General features: G+C 39.1%; 2 protein-coding genes across 2 annotated transcripts in view; one reads left to right on the top strand and one right to left on the bottom strand.

Moving 5' to 3' along the window:
* The window catches only part of LOC111191774 (uncharacterized), a 98,059-nt gene extending 93,539 nt beyond the window's left edge, over positions 1–4,520 (bottom strand). Inside the window, exons 1-2 of the mRNA XM_049475939.1 lie at positions 4,503–4,520; positions 4,158–4,289 (exon numbers count right to left, since the gene is read on the bottom strand). Coding sequence (XP_049331896.1) covers positions 4,158–4,289; positions 4,503–4,520 — 150 coding nt within the window. The remainder of the gene's footprint in view (positions 1–4,157; positions 4,290–4,502) is intronic.
* A 7,342-nt stretch (positions 4,521–11,862) lies between these two features.
* Positions 11,863–20,325, top strand: pex2 (peroxisomal biogenesis factor 2). The gene is made up of 2 exons (XM_007248908.4): positions 11,863–11,937; positions 17,503–20,325. Exons 1-2 carry the CDS (start codon positions 11,934–11,936, stop codon positions 18,441–18,443), a joined length of 945 nt encoding a protein of 314 aa, XP_007248970.2. The 5' UTR covers positions 11,863–11,933; the 3' UTR covers positions 18,444–20,325.
* Positions 20,326–21,587: the final 1,262 nt, after the last annotated feature.

Here is a 21,587-nt window from a genome sequence, read left to right as displayed (position 1 = left end):
TGGTTGCTAAGGTGTTGCTAGGCGGTTGCTAAGGTGTTGCTATGGTATCCGGGGTGGTTGCTAAGGTGTTGCTAGGTGGTTGCTAGGCGGTTGCTAAGGTGTTGCTATGGTATCCGGGGTGGTTGCTAAGGTGTTGCTAGGTGGTTGCTGAGGTGTTGCTATGGTATCCGGGGTGGTTGCTAAGGTGTTGGTAAGTGGTTGCTATGCGGTTGCTAAGGTGTTGCTAGGCGGTTGCTAAGGTGTTGCTATGGTATCCGGGGAGGTTGCTAAGGTGTTGCTAGGTGGTTGCTAGGTGGTTGCTAAGGTGTTGCTAGGCGGTTGCTAAGGTGTTGCTATGGTATCTGTGGTGGTTGCTATGGTGTTTCTAGGTGGTTGCTAGGTGATTTATATGCATTAATTAGATTAAATGGTGTTTGCACGTTGCTACGCAACGTGCAAATACATCAATCAGCTATGCACGCTAGGTTGCTCTGGCCGTTCGGGGGTGTCCAAACTTTTGACCCGTGGCTCCATTACACACAGTACTGGGGGGCCGGGGTGTCCAAACTTTTGACCCGTGGCTCCATTACACACAGTACTGGGGGGGGGGGGCCGGGGTGTCCAAACTTTTGACCTAATGCTGTTTTATCCCATAGCTGCTCCATTACACACAGTACTGGAGTTCTAGCTACCTGTCCTTCGATCTAGCTGCCGTCCTCCGATTGGCCCCATTCATTCCAATGGGGCCACTTCGTACGACAATCGTACGAAATCCGTACGTCGTAACTTTTCGTAACGCATATTTTCGGAAAGAGCTCAATAAGTTCTACAGGTCCTCAATTGGTTTCATCTTCGTATCTCAAAAATTGCGACGTCCACGGGCGTGCAAAGTTCTGCCCATTCATTTTCAATGGGCAAAAAAACGCGTACTTACGAAGTTTTTACGAAAAACGTAAGTCCGATCGGAAAGCTGTATACAAGCCCACCATTCCCGATATGGACGCACGTTTTCTCTTTTGAACGAAGTCGATATTTCGAAAACTGCGGCACTAGTTAACCGGACAAAAAACAGGTGGAATAATAATAATAAGAAGAAGAAGAAGAATAAGACTTAAGAAGATCAGTACTGTGATTGCATTACTGCAATCACACTAATAAACTTCCCTTGTCCTGCTTTGTCTTCTTTCAATAGCAGAGACAATGTGGAACAAGGACCTAAGTTAAAAACCCTTGAGATTAAGATTTTCGGACATGTTTAAACAATACACTACACTATAGGAATATTCTCCTGTACATTCTCTCAGTGACAAATATTCTACTCTAAAGTCATAAATAAATGTTTTCTCTAGAAGCTATTTTCTGTGTTTACGCAAAAAATAATTTCTTCCCTTTAACCAACTATTACCTTTTATTTACAAAAAAAAGGTTATAAGCTTAAATGGGCTACTCGTGAAAATGGAACACAATAAAGACCATGTAAGCTACAGTGACAGAAAATCTGGAAACATAAACATTTATATATACATCTTATAATGCTGACTGAAATCAATATATCCATACGGATCCCCACTCCTACAGCACCCAGTCCTCTATTAATGTTCAAAACGTATCAGCAAAAATGGGTGCTCCTATATTGTTCGTAGAGTGATTAAATATGCTGCAGATGCAATTTTATGAGCACATTCCTGTTGCTTTAAAGGTCATGACAAGCCCAATGCCAATAAGACCCCCATACAAAATAGTCATTCAGATAAGTCCGTAAATGGGGGAAATTAATAACGTGAATAAAAAACATTAGCTGATTAAGAAATGTGTAGGAAATGGAGGTTCTAATTTACTAGCAGGTCTGAGTGTCCAGAGTGAGGTCCCGTTTGTGATCAGTCAATGCAGCTCTCAGCCTTTATGAAAAGCCCCGCAATTTATGGTAATGAGCTTTTTGAAGGTTATGACCACAGTAAACTAATTTGTTAGAGGAATGGCAAAAGCAGGCACAAACAGTGCTCAATCATTAAAGCCGGTGGAGGGAAAAAAAATACTATTAAAGTAATGGTCAACTGCCCTACCGAGAGGAAAACTCCAACACAGCCATGTAAGGTTGTACTGATATATAACAGGGCAAAACACGGATGTCGCATCACACAAATTACTTTTCAGAACCATTTTGAACATTAACATGGCAGAAATAGGGGAGAAATATAAGGAGAAGCGGGAAAAGGCATCAGCATGGATGCCGTAGCCGACATGAAAAATACGTCAACAGTCTGCGGCTGAAAACGGCCCATCAAGACACCCCAGATTAATTCATGCAAACACTGAGCTCAGATAAGGCCTTCTAATAAAGCTTTACTGGGTTCCCCATGTTTAAAAAAATATTATATTCAACAATACACATTCTTTCTGAGAACTCTTGTGATCATAATCACAAAGGGAAGCACAAAAGAGACACTGTCCCAAAAACGGTAACTAGTATAATAAAGATCCCATGACAATCAAAGGGAAAAATATCTTACGAAAGAGCAATTATTCATCTTCTTATCTGAGTTGATCTAAACATGTTGTTTGTGACCTTATTTCAGTGAAGTCTTTTAATAATCTGAACCATGCTTTTTCCAATAACATCAAAAATATCTGTGCAATTTGCTGTTATTTGAAGCACCTGAAAATGTAGGGCACGGAGCGTCAAATGAGTTTCCAGCGCCGCTAACCTCCAGCTATTGTATTGCTTTACATGGAGTGCTTAACTTCTTAAGAAGCAAAAGGCCCGGCCGCTGCAAGTGTGCATTCAGAGATACTGTACAACATCCCCCACCATTCTGACCTGATATATTAACAGGGGTTTACAAGGGCATTCAACTACATATGTAAGTTTGCCCTTATTGCTGACCTTACAATGCACTTAGTATCTTGCACTTGAATAATGCTGTCTTGGCTCCTACGAGCAATTTATTCCAACTAACGACCGTCAAGCGGCCATAAATCAGCATTAGGTTCCTTTACCACTGAGCTGGTGATTCCAGCCGAGCACAGATAGAGACGGCGGAGCCGATGCCTAACCTTGTATTGGCACCTCTATTGATTTTAATTAGTCTAATTAGTTCATTATTTCAAAAATCAAACCCGGCATTAATTACAGCAAGGCCCTTACTCTAGTGGCATGGGATTACAGAGTTAATATGGTAATGAAGCTGATCAATTATCACTCAAAGGGAAGTCATTAACAACGATACTGGCGGAGTGTCCGCTGGTGACCCCGCGCGACCCTTCCCATGCTGCCAGCCATCAGTCCTGCCAGTCATTAGTGCCTACGGGTAGCCGGGCCTGCTGGAGCTTTAGGAGGCGCAGCTTGAGCGTGCTCATTTAGATCACGCGCCGGGCTGCATTTCTGTGCTCTGCTGCGATCCCACCATGTTTACTGTCAAGCTTGGCAGATTACTGAAAAGATCCAGCCTTTCTCAAGCCGCTAACATAGCAGCAGCAACGGCGTGTGGGGCACTGTAGGAGTGCAGGCTCAGACACTCATTACAAACAGTGCCACCCCACAGAGTCTTGGCATTGCTCTGGCAGCGATGCAAGCTGAGGGTCCTCCTGGCTGGCGTGGTGGCAGCACGGCACTGGGCAGAGGTGCCAAATCAAACCAGAAGAATATCAGGACAGCTCATAGCCTGGAATAATCACTTGTTCTGTGGCACGGGAGAGCTTATGCTAACACGCTAACATACTCCATCTATGTCCAAGCTTGATTGGGAGGCGGAGGAGCGCCACAGAGATCAAAGCAACGAGCCCTCATTGGAAAGTGGCTCTGGAGGTGTTCGGCGGTAGGGTTCAGGGAATGGGGGATTTTTGATGGGTGGGGGGCTCTCGTCAGCTGAGGCTGGAGGGCCCCTCCGGAGCGGGGAGGTCAAGTGGAGCCCACTGAGTCGCATCAGTGTGGCAAGGCTGGAAATGAGCCCCACGCCGGCTCACTGGATCAAAGCCCAGCACGGCTGATCCCTCATGCCCAAAGGCCACCAGTCAAGGTGAACCTGGAATTAAAAATCCGGAGCTCAAGGGCGGAAAATGAGTTTTGAAAAATGAATGAGGGACCGTCCCGTGACTTTGGAGTGGGGGATGTGGAAGGGAGGGGTGTTAGAAAAAGAGTGTGAGAGAGAGAGGAGAAAAAACATAAACATATAACTCACATCGAAGCCATGCGAGTGTTGAGCCCGCTGGATCACCTGCGCGAGGGTGGAGGTGTCAGCCTTCAGCTCTTGGAGATCAGCTCTCAGACACGTGTTGTCCACCTCAAGGCAGCTCCTCTGATGGTCCAAATCCTGAAATAAATAAATAAAAATAAAAATCACACTGCAACACTTCATCCCTTCCACACCACTGCAAATCCAATCTGACCAACCAGGGAGGTTAGCCTGAGCTTTTGATGCTGATGTCCACCAATTCCAAGGCTGGATCCAAGAGCACTCTGCAGCCACAAGCCAACCTTTATAGTTGTTTCGGATGATTACATAGAAACCTATGTCTATCTTTACATGCAACTGCAAGTTCATCCCACTAAATGGTGACTCCAAACTCAATCACTTGGATTTTACGTTACTAGCACTTTGAACAATTCCCCTTGGTACCTTTTAAGTGTAAAATGATGGCAATAACGGCTATATTACTGAAAAGCCCACTGCTTTAAAACAATTATAACCTCACTAACTGGGTTAATAAACCTGAGATGTATTGCAGCCATTCAATCAGTGCATTTTGCTCCTCGTATTACCAAGTCCAATGCATTCTTTACATTTTGAGAGGCATATAAGTAGCATTTAATGCTTTGAATCTATTCAATTACCAATTATGTACATTACAGCGATGGTTACTGCAGTCATGAGACAACAACGCAATTTGCTTCTGGGACAACACAGAAGCAGTCCTTACTCCAATCTAATTCAACTGATTATGAAAGCCATAGAGGAATATGAACAGAGATCACAATGCATGCACTAATACAGAGTGATCTGGGTAATGCACTTGTACGTAAATAGAATAACACGCTGTTGTTTTCTGTGTCCTACAGGCGAGTTTTGATTTATTTTCTGCTAAAAAGCCCACAAGTATCACAAAAGCTTCAACTATTAGGAAAATATAAGGGCATTGTAAAATTCTTAAAATCTGATACCATTTAAATACAGTAAAACTGCCAATGGCAAAACTAGCTCTTGCCTGCATGTAGAATGACTTTGAACTAGGTTAAGTACAACAGCATCAATAACCACACAATGATGAATGATTTATGAAACATGTTAATAAATTATTAAAATATCTATCAGCAGAGTTCTGATGCTAAAAACACACATAGGAAATTTCACAAAAGACAATGTGGCAAGAATTTTATAGAACATATTTACTACATCCTCAACTAATTTAACAATAGCTGGATTTAATCTGTCTGGATTTTGCAAGCAAACATCACAAAAGCTACATCTGTCATGATATATCACCAATAAGATGAAACAAAACATTATATTTCACCTTGCTGCATGCATTCATATTAAAGCACTGGAGGGAACGGAGATCAGATCATTTTGGGGTTTGCTCAAACATGTATGAGGTAACATCATGAACATCACAATGATCTTAACCAGGGGTATAAAAAATATCAATACATAGAGAATAATTGTTATTTATAATATTATTATTATAACAGAGAATAATAATTATTTTAGTTTAAGATTAATATCATTTAGCATGTTGTTTAGTAAAGCAAACTCTTTACTTTGTGTGTGTGTGTTATCCCTCTGTGTCATAACCATAAAAATAACATGATCGACCAAAAAGACAATATAACACACCACACAGCTCATCAAGTAATTGACTGATGATATCAAATGAACCTCAAAATAAAAAAAGACTAGCAACTCTTGCTGACTGGAGATTTGCTGTGTATTAAAACTATGTAAAATATATAAAAGTCTATTGAGCTACATACATACTTTTTTCGCCACTGCAGCTCCTAAATTTGAATGAAATGTCATGAAATTGCGATTACAAACCTCTGCAGAGGGCTTTCAGATTAAAACAAGGAATACAAGAAGTGTGATAAGAAATACTGAGAAATAAGCAAGACAGTGAGAGGAGAAAGGTAATATTGTGAAGCCCCCAGCTACTATTACTACTCCAGTATATAAGCTCATATATTCAGCTGAAAAAGTGAAAAGTGTGTTAATAGGTGTGTAAATAGGTAGTAAATAGAGTAAACTAATACTAGCTCTAGTATCAAAGCAAGTTTTTTTTTTATGCAAGTGTAAAAATAAACTTGGACCTGGCAGGTCTTCTCAATGCAGGCATTCTTTATATAGGGGCTATGATATGCAACGCTACTATACTGATGTTCATCCGCCGAGGACACTGAGCCTACCACTAAAGCTGAAAACAATCCTAGAAAAAAAACACTGCAGGACATACTGTATCACACAACTTTCATTGTTGCAATAAATGAAAAACGTGCTGCCTTTAACTAAAGACATATTCCAGGCAAAGTGCAGAATAATGAGATATATTTTGTTCCTCAGCAAAAGTATATCAAGCAAAATAACAAGATATAATCTCAATCAAATATCCCATTCCTTCTACCACGCTGTTTAAGAAAAATAAATAAAAACATACTCAATATATCATCTACAGTTAGAAGAAAAAAACAACATCTTTTCAATATATCCTTTCAGAATGAGTTTCTCTATTACATTCAATTAAAGCATTTAGTGCTCACCACACAAGAGGTGAAAGTAGATGCCTGAAGCTGAATCGTTCTTTCAGCGCTAAACCAATAACTGCTTTTTTAAACCATCAGCAATCTAAACCAAACAGAAAAAGGTCATGGAAGAAGGCACATATTGAGTTTTGGACACAATGGGCACTAGTCTCGTGTAAAAACTGATAAACACCATAAATAATCAGCTAGTGAAAGCCATTAATGTGCTATGCTCACTTTGCATGATGAAGTGTAACCAGAAGGCCGTTCACATAAGTCCCTTTATCACCCCCTAACACTGACTTCACTGTGAATGGACCCTGTCACTTAACTCAGGGATATAATCTTTAGAGCTATATAATACATGACCTTCTACTTTTGGACCCTATGCATGTCAGAGACACATGCAGTCACACTATAACAAACAGTATACAAATTCCTCACGTGAACGGTTTCTTCCGAAGCATGTCATTTCAATTCCAAGCTGGCAAGCTGCTCATTTTTTTTGAGATCCTTTTTTTTATACGAAGACAGTTTTTCTAAAATGTATTAATTGATTGGAGTTATACATCTTTTGTTTTGAAATACAACCATGAACCTTATGGAACCTTATGCTTTCAACCCTATTACTCATTAGCTAAGTCAAAAAAAATATTTTTTTATTCATAAAGTATCATATATGCCTGGATGATCAGTGTGTAAAAGCATTAACTGCACTGAAAAGCCTTATTTCAGCAAAATAACCTAGCATTGACAGCACAACGCACTACTGACACAAGTCCATCCTTGAGGCCAATGTTTTCTTGTTTAGTTGACCATGTGGTAAAGAGGGTGCATCACAGTTTACAAGAGCAACACTTATTCAAGACTAAAGTGGAAAAGCAATCAAGGTCACTTCATCATTTACAGGCCGAATACAAGTGGTTCCCAATTGTGGTAACTTAGTACATTTGTCACGTGCAAAAAATATTGCAGATTACTAAAATATCTATAGTTTTCAATAGTAAGTTGCATGACATTACATGTGTTTGTGTTATTGTGTTTGTCGTAATTAAGCAGTTAGTTTGCTGTTTGCTGTATTTAAGCCCACACTTCTGTTCTTCACTCTCATACCTAAAATACTGTGATCAATATGATATTTTACATTTGGATTAATAGCTACATAATTAACCTAATGTTTTAGGTGAAGCCATGTAAACACCATACTTCACCACACTTCATTCCTGTTGTCATTTTATGTCTCAGTAGGTATATCACACTGACCAGAAATAATAATCAACAATAATTAAGCATCACTACCATGCTCGCATGCATATTGTAAAAAGCAGGCAAGCTTTCAATGCCAGCAACTGTTTTTCTGAGCTGGATTACTCGCTGAGTTGTTAATAGACTGATGTCACTGTGTTAGCCCAGCCTTCACACTGCCCTGCAGCTACACGGAGCCTTCCTCTATGCTTTAAGCAAATTCTGACCAATTTTTTTATTTATTTTGTTTGTTGGAAACCAATAATGTGCCATCACAGCTGATGGAAAACCTAGAGGAAACACTGCGATATGAACTACATTACATTAAGCATTGTTTACTATAAAGTATTAGGTCTTTTCACATATTTACCATTTTGCAGGCTGAATTATTTAGTTTTTTTTTTTTTTTTTTTTGTAGACCATAATCATCCAGCACTATGTCGACTATGAAAAATTGTTGACACGTTGTTAATGTGTGATGGAGCGATACAGAGGGAGAGAAAAAAAGGCGAGAGAGGAAGGCACCTAGAAGGAATTATCCTATAATCTCCTGTATATTTCCTATAATACATTTTGTAATTTTTCGCTTAATATGGGTATGCTATTAACTTTTAAAATGTACTGCAAAATTGGTCTTGTTTAGCTCACCGTACCAATAGGAAGTACAAATGAAGGGTTAAAAAAAAAAATATTGCGACTAATTTTAGTAGTCGACTAATCTGCCGATTATTTGTTTGATTAGTCAACTACTAAAATAGTTAGTTGCAACTAGTGCTGCACGATATGGCCAAAATTTATATCACGATATATTCCTTAATTTCGGTCGATACGATATAATTTCAATATCGATATAAATACTTTGAAGGCCACAGAAAAACTGCAATGGAAATCTGTACACTACTGTCTGAATTTTTTATTTAAGTCTTTAAAGCCTCCTCTCAAAAAACCTGTATAATACTTTAGAAATAAAAAATGATCAGAATAAATCAATGCTCACTTTTATTTGTATGTAGCAAAATAAAAACATGACATCTCTGTCAAATACAAACCTATAACCTATATAACCAATATAAATAACTTTACATTACAACAGAGGCAGAGCTTCTTATTTTTTTGTAAACATATTTAACAGATCAAAACAAAAGTGCTTCAACCAGGATAAGGAAAAACAAAAAGCCTTTATATACATACAAGGAACATGGTATCCCCGTCAAATAAACAAACATATATACCTATAACTATAAATAACTTAGATACAACATAAACAACAAAAGTGTTTTAGCCAGAATAAGGAAGATATTGTGTGTAGTGAAACTACCTTGTGCTGCACTCCATCAAATTAACCAGGACAATACACTCTTGAGTACTCTTTGCTGTAGGTCAGCGTTCTATAAACACTAAAGATATCCACTAAACACTTTAACATGTATATTATGTTCTATGATGATAGAATTTATCATGATAGAATAAAATAAGATTGCATCGTCTAGCTCTAAGAAACACTGATGTAGGTTAGCTGTACTGTGGGGTCTCCACTGATACACTTTCATTTTCAACTAGCTAGCTTAGCTTACTCAGGTAAGCTAGCTAAACTAGCTAGCTATTAGTCTAATTTGAGCTGGTCACCTACCCTCAGACTCTCCTCTGGTGAGACACTTTTGATTTTACACTCAAATCCTCAGCTTCTCTTCGTAGAGACTTTTAAATTCATTCAGCAGGTGCTTTACTGATTTACTCACATAACCAGAAAAAATGCCAGAGTGATTTCTGTCCATTATTGAGGGCAGAATCGAAGCTACGTTAACGTTACAACTTTAGGTGGCGGTTATGTAAACTTTAGCTAGCTTAGCTAGATTAACTAGTTTAGCTAACTAGATTTAAAATGTCTTTAAAAATCAGGTCAAATGGACAAATGTTTAAATCTGGCCACAGACAGCTAACCAAAATGAGTTTCTTACAAGCAACTATCCAGCTAAGTTACATGGCTAGTGAGTTTCTCCATTAGTTAACAGTTAAATTAGCTAGCTTAGCTAACGTGTTAGTTAATTAGCTGACGCAGTTAACCTAACGTAACTAGCTTAATAACAGGTGTTAAACTACAGGCTTAAAGTAACTTAACGTTAGTTGTTACCCGACGAAAAGCGAATCTCCGCAGAAAATGATAAATGCTAATGTAATTTAAAGGCCAGTCCAGCAAGGTAAGTACATAAACGCGCTTAAAGAAGGCTGTGTTTGTTTAGTTTTGCCGCGTTTCTGTTTGTGTTGGTCGCTGTGGGCTTGGCTGAGCTTGTAAAAAAAAATCTGTAAACGGTCTCCCCCTCAGCGCTGAGCAATGCCTGCTGCAAGCAAAGGCCCGCCCCTGTACAATGGGGTTGGCCAGAACCGCTGCCTATCATAAAATCCCCCTCGCTGATTGGATGGTGTGGTGAAACGTCAGTTGGCTTGAGCATTAGTAAACAGTAGAACATGAGGATTGCGGTTCTGACGTTTTTTTAATCTGCTGAAATGATTTATTCATCTAAAAATAGGTTAGAAGGAGGAAAATTAGGACTTTCAACTTTTGTTTAAATTTTGGTCGAATTTAACTAGTTCTTGTTAGTTAGTTAATGTAGGTGATGTAATTTAGGTTAATTAAACTAATATATATTGTGTCCCTGGAAAATATCTGATATGAGAATGATTTAAGTAAATAAGTCAAAAATCCTTTGTCTCATATCTTGTTTCATAGATGGATGAATAGAAAGATAGATATTTTTACATGTAGACCTTAAGTAGCAACAACACAATCCACAATACAACCAGAAAGCACACAGAAGAATAAATAGCTAGCTATACAAGGGGGAGGAATAAAACTTTTGCATAATATTGCATTAGATTCATATGTTCAGCAAAAGTGATAGCATATTAGGCATATCAGACTTTTTTTCCTTTTTTTTGAAGTTGTGTCACCAATAGATGTTTTATATAAGTCAACCTATGTAACACAAAATCGAACAGAAGAGTATCTCTGAATAACTGCAATTGCCAGATGCAATATATGCAGAATATTAATAAAAGGTTAATTATGGATCATCAGCCAGATATTACCCTCCAATACTGTACTGAAGTAATAAAATTCTGTATCTGTATCTACTGGAGTATTACTTTTCTCCTACTTCCACTTTTACTTCACTACATATTTTTTTAGTTTTGATGAGTTAAATATTGTTACTCCAATATTTTTTATGTGATGTATCCTTACAATTATAACATTTTTATTAATTATTCCAAACGCTAATTTCTTATTTATTAACTGTTCTCGCTAAAAGCATCGCTGCTATTAAATCTAAGCGGGCCATTTCCCCTTCACATTTCAAAATTATTTGTTTGGACCCACCACATTAACAAAAAAAAAATAATACGTAGACTGGTTTACCTGTTATTTGAATAAAATAAAATAATAAATAATTAAATCAATTATTAAAAAAAAAATATTTGTACTATAGTTTATCTGTGCTCACAAATTTTAATTCACTGTATTGAGGTAGCCTTTTAGTTTGTGTTATCTGATTTATAACTAATTCATTTAAATTTAATTAATTAAAACGTTTATGTGGTAGACCAAACCACAAAAAAAAAATCCCCCTACAATAAAATGCTTCTGTTTCCCCTGGTTCTTTATTTTTTATTCTTTATTTCTTCGTTCTTCAGTTTTTAATTTCGCAGCTCTGGTTCAGAAGCTCTGCTGCTGTATAAAACTGGCCACTTTGTGTTTGCCTCGCTAAATCAGACTGGTGCCTTTTTGAAACGCGATTGGATGAATGGAATCTCCTGCGTGGGCTTGGAGTGCTCTACGATTGGTACATTTGCTTAAAAGGCGTGGCTTATCTACTCACCCATTGGTGCATTGGCTGAAAGGCGTGCTTAATGGCGATGCAACCCGGAAAAGAAAGGACAGCGCTGGCTGCAGGGGAGCCTTTAGACTGGGACCAGTCTGAAAATGGGTAAATATCAGTCCGTTATTGGTTGTTGCTCTATAGCAATAACGCAGATGTCATTTTCATGTAATTTTAAATATCATAGAGGGTCAGATTTGGCCAGGCGTCGCCTCTGCTATGATTTATTCTTATGAAAAAATGACGTGTATCTTTCGTTAATGCTTCGCATTTTATAACAAATCGCATTAGACACGAATACACACACACACACACGTAAATGGAAAGTATCCATGTTAAACACGTAGCTGACTGTAAACGATCAAGCTCGTTGTCATTATACGGTCATAACGTGTAGCTATATACAGTAATCCAGAGCAAATGACAGTATGTAGTGTAGCTACTGCTAAAGTAACTGCCTTCACCCGGGTTAAAGATCTGTAGCTTAGTCTGGTTGATTGAATTGATTTCCTGTTCTTGCAGCCTGTTCTCTATCTTCTCTCTCCCTCTTTTTCACCCTGCAAGCAACTTGTTTCGTCCATTGCTTAATCCTCACTCTGATTATCACTTAATGCTCCTGCCCCATTATAAAATTGAGGGAGATTTGTCAATGTATGGACTTTCAGAATGAAAAGAAGCAGCACTGTTCTCAGGCAAAATTAGAATAGCCGAACGCTTTGGGTTTGATTGAGCTGTAAGTGGTGTGCAAGTGGGCCACGGCCCACTCAAAATAATGAGAGGATTTAGAAGAATATGTGAAGTCAAAGTGGAGTATGATCTCTGTATGGGTCAGAAGGTTCTGTGTAGGTTTCACTCTTGGTAAGCAGAACTGCCACAGTTTAAGGTCTGAATGAATTTAGTACATATACACATATATGTATGTGTGTGTGTCTGCATTATTACAGTTATTATTAGTAAATAATATACCGAAAATGTATTTAAAATGAATATCTCCTAGTGCAGCATTCCACAGATCTAAAAATACCTATGCATCCTTCTTTTTTCATCACTTTGTTCTGGTCAGGGTCACATAGCCTGACAGGAATCATAGGGCACTATGCAGGAACACTCTCTGGCCAATCCGTCACAGCAACACCAATATTTATTTAACAAACATTTCTAGTACATTGCAGAGACATAGAAATTAGAACAAAACTGACCACTTTACAGAGACAGATAACATGCATTTCTGTAGGGAAACATATGAAGACAACCGACAAGTGAGCAAGAAGATAATTTCCTGAAATAAATGATTTGTTCAAAGCCACCAGCAACAACCTTAAACAACATACATTGCAGTTAACCGCCAGATTTGTACAGCAAATAATAATAAAAAAGAAACAAATAAATAAATTAATTAAATAAATCACCTTAATTCACCTCCAATATCAGTGCTTGTAATGACGTTACACTCTATCTAAATGCTGAAGACATTTAAATAGAGATAAACTAGTCCATATTTGTAATATTAGTAATAATATTTCACTATTGTTAACTCTAACGCTACGCTAAGATCATGTGCATTATGCAAACTGACATTTTGTCACAATTAAAAATATATTGGCATATTCGGTACATAAATATTATTGTACTTTTTATTTTGTCTTGATGTTTTGGATATTATGTGTGGAGTCGACTCTCTGACTTCCAACTGTAAGACTCTCTAAATAAATGCTATTGACAAATGCAGACTAGAAATACAATGATAGTTATGTGTCATCAGTATAATAATATACCAGCAATATATGGCCCAGGCTTGAACATATATTCAGTTACATAGTCGCTGCTCTATAAACCCTGCATTTATCTTGTTGCAAATATCTATATGCCCGCGCTACTCTCTTTATACAGAAAGAGGACTTTCTTTTCTTACATTATATGATTCAGATAAGCCATCATAAGCAGTGAATTAAACTCGTTCAACCTTATAAAACTCAGAACCACATCTAGAGGAAGCACACTTTACAGCATAAAACGCCGCCTCGCCGTTTTCTCATTTATTAACTGTTCTTTCCAGTCATTCTTGCTGCCTCAGCCTTTAAATGTTTCATGAGTTTTTAAGTTGTTTTCCTGCGAACTTCTGTACTTATTACTTATACAGGCTTTGCATCTTCCACCTTTATACTCACGAAATCAATTAATACTTTTAAATAATTTACGCTCTGCGCAAACTAGATTAAGCAAAGCCCATATCTTTGTGTCAGAGTTACTTTAAAGGCTGTTTCTCAGACGTTAACTTTGCTCGCGCTCCAGCTCTTACAATTCTTTAGTGATTAGGGAAATAGGGCTGCCTTGATAAAGCATTAAGCTAAAGTGCGACAGCAAAGGCCTCGCTCGGACCCCCCAATACATTTGTGCACATTCATATTTTATGATGCAGTGTGCTCACAATTAGAACAGTCACATGGCGAGTCATTTTAGCAGGTTTTTTTCTTTATGTTTTGTGTGTTGGATCAAAATATGGACTGTCTGGAGGTTCCTGACAATCACTATCCTGTCTCAAGAAAAGTGTTGTAAACTTAGTAGTGTATGTGTGTTTTTTTTTTTTAATTCAGTGGTTAGAAAGTGTTGGTAGGGCTCTGTGATATGCTAAAATATTGTATTGTGATATCTAAAGACATTTTCACAATACCCACACTATTTATTATCATATTTTGACACAGAGACAAAATGCATTTGTAAAAAAAAATGCTAGTTTAATACTACAGGGATTTTTATACACAGATTTGTCTGTATGCTGCACATCATCCAGTTAAACAAAACCAATTACACTCTCTTAATGTAATGTGTAGCTGGTTAGTGTTCTTTTAGCAATGTTTATATCCACAACATTCTGAAAGATAGTATATCATTTTTCACAGTAAGAAATAATCACAATACACTTACTTTAAATGAAGAATTGATTAGATAAACACCTTAAATCACCATGTGTTTGATTTGATTTGATTTTAATGGTAGTTACACATTAAATGTTTACACAGTCCTGTGTATTAGTGTATTTAGATTTAATCATGGACATTTTGTATTGGCCAGTTTGTCAGGAAAAGATTTGCTGTAGGACAGTAAGAATTTATATGATTTCTGTAGTGATGAATAATATGCAGTATGTTAAACCTTGTGTATACTTGGTTAGTTCTTTTTTTTAGCATAATAATGTTGACATTATTATATTTGTTAGTTTGCTGTTTTAACCAGTTAATGCTTATGACCAGATGAATTAGCTATATATGTAAGTATATAAGTATTACCTGTCATATGATAAGGTGAAATGGATAAAAAGAGCCATTGTTGGCATATCTAATATATTAAGTTCTTCAAAAATAAATGGATTATGAATCAAGTACATTCATTGCATTTCTTCTTTTGTTGTATGTCTGAAAACATAAAGAAAACCCAGTCATTACTAACTTTACTAATTGGCAACACATCTTCGACTTGAAACTCTTAAAGGTGATGTACAAGCCGCTTATATTTCATCCCACACTATGCAAAATCCTGCATTATCACTCACACAGACAACACGCGCTGCAGTTTGTATGAAAGTATTTGAATACATTTTCTTCCTGACCTTAGAAAACAGCATACAAGAGTTGTCAGGAAGCAGCAGACAGCGTTTCAGATAACCGCGCCACAGTCTCGGCTAAGATCCTCTCACCTACCCCGAGGGTACAAAGGCCGGGGGTGCGGTTAAAGCCAAGGTCGAGGAAACATAGGCTCCCTAAACTCGGCGGATTCCAAACAGTCCTCTAGCTGCAGGAACTGTGCCGTTGCATTGTGATGCTAAGGCCCAAGGTCACACTGTTACCCGCCTTATCAGTTTCAGAATTGCAGGCCTTAGCCTGGAGTCGGCTGCCCGGGGAGGAGATGCTTTATGGGCTGTGCCGGTGTCAGTCATTTGTCATTTAATACCAGTTGTCAGGGCCTTGACTTGGCTAGTATAACCTAATATATGTGTTCCTCATACATTCTGTAGCCCCGGAGATGGGCTCCATTTGCTCAAAATTCAGCATTTTTGTAGGCAATTTATTTGTCATGGCGGAGTTGATTCTGCATCATAAATGCTAAAGTGTGTACTCCATTCAAATCTACGACAAATACGGACGCATGAAAAATATCTTATAAACAGCTTTACAATTTGTCTGTCAGAGAAGTGTGAAAAAAATGCAGCTCTTGCAAATGTGTCTAAAAATAAGGCTGATTGTGGTTTTGGGAATTATTTTAAACTAGCTCATGTCCTCTCTAGCTATATTTAAGCTGTCAGGCGATGCTTCTCCAGGGCCATTTTTCTTTTTCCTTTTTTTTTTCTGAGAGAGCACGGCAGAGTCAGTGTCTCATGGTCAATGATTGTGTATGAATCACGGCTCCCTGCATGTAGGGCAGGTCGGCTGATTACAATAGAGGTAAACACATCCATCGATTGCAAATTTTGACAATTACATAAGAATACATGGATTTTCAGCTCTCCGGTTAAAGCCCTGTAAATTCACGTGCTTAATTTTTATAGGCAGCAGACATTGACAAAAGTGTCTAGTTGTTATATATTTGGCAACTACTTTGAGTCTGAGGGAACATGTCAATAGTAATCCTGGTATTGATAGCGGGCCTGTAGGAGATGTTACTTGCCCCAGCTAACATCTATGTGATCCTCTAAATCATAATTACATTAATATTGACAGGCTCTTGACAATAGTCACATTACTATTGATAGGTCGCTGTCAATATTATGTTCTCAAATATAACATATTCATTCATAACTGTTCGATAAAAGCCTTTGAAAAGAATACAGAGACGCTGGCTCCCCAGAGGGCACAGCCTGCTGCAGTCTACCTCATGTGGCTGAGCGGCGCTGTGCTGTGAAACTCGCCACCAAGGAGCTACTGCTGAAAAGAGCAGTAAACCTGCACATGTATGAAACATACCACCCGCCTAAATTGTACATTAAGGTGCAGGAGAAGGTAGCTTTAGTAAATTCTAAGCCACTGCAATGCTTAAGCTTGGACTTTTAACGCAACTGTTCACCTATTCACCTGCCTTATTGATATGCTGTGCTTTTTTTTTCCCATTTCATTTTCATTCTCTCCTTCATCTCCCCTGCCTCGCTGTCATGAATACATCATAGATGCACCAAACGAACCTAAATGATTCACATAAGAGAAACTCCCTTCTTTCCCTCTAAGATTTGAAGGCGTTTCCAAGATTTTTTATAAGCCAGTTTATTTCTGAGATTGCCCAAATCCCGTCCAGCCATACACAAAGGGGCTAAGAGGTGGCCACCGCTGGCACTGGCCCTCATTTTTTAACCGTTGCATTTAAAGAGATAAACTCGGGCCCGATACAAACGCATTCCCGTGAAAAATTGCCAAACGTAACAGTTCTCAGATCCCATATAAAAAGCCGTCAAAGTAAAGTAGTTCCACATGGTGGATGTTTACCGCCTTGCCAAGCCTGTGCTGTCGGGATAATCTCCTGTGATGTGATTTGTCCCCAGCCCGAATCTCCAGAGGGGACAGTATAAGACCTCCTGTGCCTGTGCCCCGCTCAGCCTAAAAGGGAATTTAGGATGGGTTTTACATGTGAAAAGTGATTTGGAGCGAAATGCAAAAACGCATAACCGTTTGCTTCTTCTGATTATAGCTGCAGCTGGAGGTGACAAGCCCCTCGCCGAGGCCAGCCCGAGCCCTTTATCTCGCGTGCTGAGAATCAGTCAGCTGGACGCTTTTGAACTGGATGGCGCCCTGGAACAGCTCGTTTGGTCACAGTTCGCCCGATGTTTCCAGCACTTCAAGCCGGGCCTCTTGACCCCCGCCGAGCCGGAGCTCAAAGCCCTCCTCCAGCTCCTCCTATGGAGGTTCACGGTCTACTCTAACAGCGCCACCGTGGGGCAGACCCTGCTGAACGTGCGCTACCGGAATGCGCTGATCCCCGGCCAGAAGTACAGGCCCATGAGCCGGCAACAGAAGCTGTGGTTTGCCTTGCTGACGGTCGGGAGCAAGTGGCTCAGGGAGCGCTCCCACAGCCTGTTTCTCCTGGGTCGTCCTGCGGATGCCGGCATCCAGAAAGCCCGGGGGACTCTGGCTGTCCTCAGTGGCCTGGCCAAAGCAGCCAGCCTGTTCAACTTCCTGCTCTTCCTCCAGAACGGCACCTTCCCCACGCTGACAGAGAGGCTTCTGGGGGTGCAGCCGGTCTTCAGCCGGCCTCAGGGGCCCCGGGACATCAACTTCCAATACGTGAACCGCGAGCTGCTCTGGCACGGGTTTGCGGAGTTCCTTATCTTCCTGCTGCCACTGGTCAACACGTGGAAGCTGAAATCCAGCCTTTCTGCACTCTTCTCCCTGTCAGATAAGACGAAAGGTAGCGCGGACGCGGAGACGGCTGGCCGCACTGAGTGCGCCATTTGCGAAGAGTGGCCCACCATGCCCCACTCCATAGGATGCACCCACGTCTTCTGCTACTACTGCATCAAAAGCCACACCATGGCTGACATCTTCTTCACATGCCCCAAATGCAGCGCAGAATCTACAAGCATACAGCCAGTCAAGCTACAGATAGAACTGACTGAAATGCATCCAAGCTGACTTTGAAAACATGCTCATCCCACAAACAGGGCTGATTGATTGGGCTTTCTGTCAGCAGTACAAATGCGAGTTTCTGTTTGAACACTGGGGGGTTATCACAGAGATTGGCTGATGAAAGAAAGTGCCTCGTGCCTTTGCCGAAATGAGAGTATTTGTCGCCATGAAATATGCAAGAATTCGTACAAAGACCGACTGGAGACAAACTTAATGATGTTTAATTCTAAATCAACATTATTCACATTGCTAATTAATTCCTCTTCATGAAAGTTTGATGCAGAGCAGGATATCAGAGGTCCACTTTTCTGCATTCTTAGATAGATACAGCGCAGTGCAAATGAATAAACATCAAAACAACTCACTGCTCAAACTGCCTGCACGTTCCAATTCCCCCCTCCCTTATGAAGTGCGAAATTTGCACAAGATCAAGGAGAGGCCATGATAGAAGTAAGGGGTGAGGGTGGGCTGCCAGTGAGTTCACGTAGATTGACAGACATCCTATCCTAATCTCCTTGGTCCTTCTTAAGACGGCGGTAAACTGTAACAAACCCGAGTAGGACTGTGCAAGTTTTAGGCATATAATGCACTAATCCTAATAATAACTGCAAAGATGGTTATTTATTCTGGCGTTAACCTTCTCCAATGAGCCGTGCCTCAGGCAAAATGCACCCGAGTGGGCTCAGGCCTACTGGAAAGTCCCACCTTTTTTTGATCGTGTGCCCTTAATTGCTGATTGCGGAGGCAATCAATCACATCTCCGGGCTGTGATGGGCCCCGTTGGTTTGCTAGGATTTTTTTTTTTTTTTTTTCATTATTTGGTAATCGCTCTGCTGAAGTTTTCCGATGAAGAGAGTCTGAGAGCTGGGAGTGTTCTCATGTGGCTCCAGCTCAGGTTTTGTCGATGAGTAAATGTTCTAGTACAGTCACACTGTATCAGTCGACTACTGTTATGATTGCCCCCAGATGATAATCATTCAGATTCAGATTTAAAGGCATCATTGCTGATACTTAATATATAGTCTGCTGATATTTACACATCTAGCATATGCCCCAATATATAGCCACCGCCCACCCCAACACAATATCTGTCTTTACAGGAGGTTTGTCAAAGTAATGAACATTGCCTTTAGGATGCTCTTTTAATGCATACAAAGATTAGGCTGTAATGCACTCAGTGCTGAGCACATTACACTAATGTACGTTTATGTGGCCGCGATGTGTACAGATTACTGTAATTCAGCACTCATAAGATGAATCGCAAATATCTTTGACATTTCATTTTCTTTTCGGCGCACACAAGCAGGTTAACTTTCATTTTGGCTCATGGTGGTTATATAACGGCTGATTACACAATACTGGATCTTTAAAGTTAGATAAGTGTGTGTGTGCATGTGTGGGCTGCTGAGGATGACTGTAGATGACTGTAGAAACAGTGAGTAAGGCATGAGGGCCTTTTTCCTCACTGATGGCATTCCATCCCTCTATTCAGAGAGAAGGCACCAACTAACACGTGGCAAAGTGTACATGCCTTAAATGTGTTTTTAGTCACCTTTGTGCACTCACATAGAAGCATCATTTGTGAATTTTGACAGTGTTTGGACTGATATTTTCACCTTGAATTCACACCTGCATTATTTTTCTTACCCTCTAGGTGCATGGAAATCTCATTTTAAGGCATTTAAATAACTCACAGCGAGAGCTAGCGAGGCTAAAGTGCAGTCTGTGCACAGTGTTAACACTATGTAGCACCTGAGCTTCCCAAAGTAAACAATGAGAGAAGTCGATGTTTTACAGATTCAATTTCAAAACTGATCATTTTTATGCACAAGTTTATCAGAAATGCACTGTACCTGTATAATGTGAATAAAACATATTTCACTTTTGATTTTTCTGATAGTGGCTCTTCCGATTTATAATAAAAAATAAATGTGCCAAAGCATTTCTCTACAGCGATTTTAATGCATTAAAGATTGGAATCCTTGACTGGTTCAAATAGTTCATAGAGCCGTATTGAATTAAATATGTTTTGCAATATTTTTTTGGGTCTTTCAACTCTGTGTGTACAGTAAAGCCCACCTATGGGTTATGTTCAGATGAACTGTGGGTGATAATAAAAAAATTTAAAAAAACAGGTTCATGTTTTAATTTGTAGAAGAGATGTCCACATTGCTTGTACCTCCTAATAAAAAAAAAATAGTTATTGTGCTTTCTTCTCTGAAATCTAAAAAAAAAATGTGCCATCATTTACTTTTACAAAGTACCCCTATGCTTGTACATGCCGGCAGGATTAAAGTACAAAAGTATGTACTCTCCTGACAAGATTTCTACTTTGATTTTGCTCATTACCGCCTGCGTCTCTGCGGCTTTGATGTTGGGCATTGATTTCTCTTATTAATGAGGCTAAAAGTGAAGAGCTCAATCTGAGGCTGTGTAATACCGCCATTTAGCTTTTGTAGGCATTGATGCTTTAATTGAATTGTGTCTTTTAGCGAACTTGAAAAGATCTCAGTGTGAATATCTCTACTGTACAGAGGTATTGCTTATTTCTTTAGTTCTCTCATTCTGCAAAACAAGACGAATGATGAAATCAGTGATTTCTGTACATGGTGTAAAGCATCTGCTTGACCTTGCTGAAAGTGTAAGCCTCAAAAGAAAACGTGGAGAGTTGTCTCTTATTGTTCACAGAAAATGCTGTATGTTTTACTAGATGCATTATGGATGAATTAAAAATGATAAGTATGATTTATTATTGCTAATTTCAGCTCACTTTTATTATTTGTTCTCTTTTGTACTCTATTTTCCTCATTTGTCAGTTCAAGAATTCATTTTTTCAGTCATCATCAAACAACTGATGAATTTGCTGGTAGATTGATTTGTACTATACAATGTGATTAAAGTGTTCAAAACATACAAAACACAGTTTTCCATGTATGGTATATAACATGCTAAAATAGTTTGGTTTGAAATGGTTTGAAATTTTTTTAACACAGTTATATACAGCAAATTGAAAACCGCCAAAATATAATCAAGAGGAAGATGGATGATCACAAGCCTTCAAACCAAGCTGAACTGCTTGCATTTTTGCACCAGTAGTGTGTAAGACTGGTGGAGGAGAACATACCAAGATGCATGAAAACTGTGATTAAA

Source organism: Astyanax mexicanus, chromosome 1, assembly GCF_023375975.1.
Source record: "Astyanax mexicanus isolate ESR-SI-001 chromosome 1, AstMex3_surface, whole genome shotgun sequence".
Classification (NCBI taxonomy): domain Eukaryota; kingdom Metazoa; phylum Chordata; class Actinopteri; order Characiformes; family Acestrorhamphidae; genus Astyanax; species Astyanax mexicanus.
The sequence above is the reverse complement of the archived record's forward strand: the minus strand, read 5'-3'. Positions and strand labels throughout refer to the sequence as shown.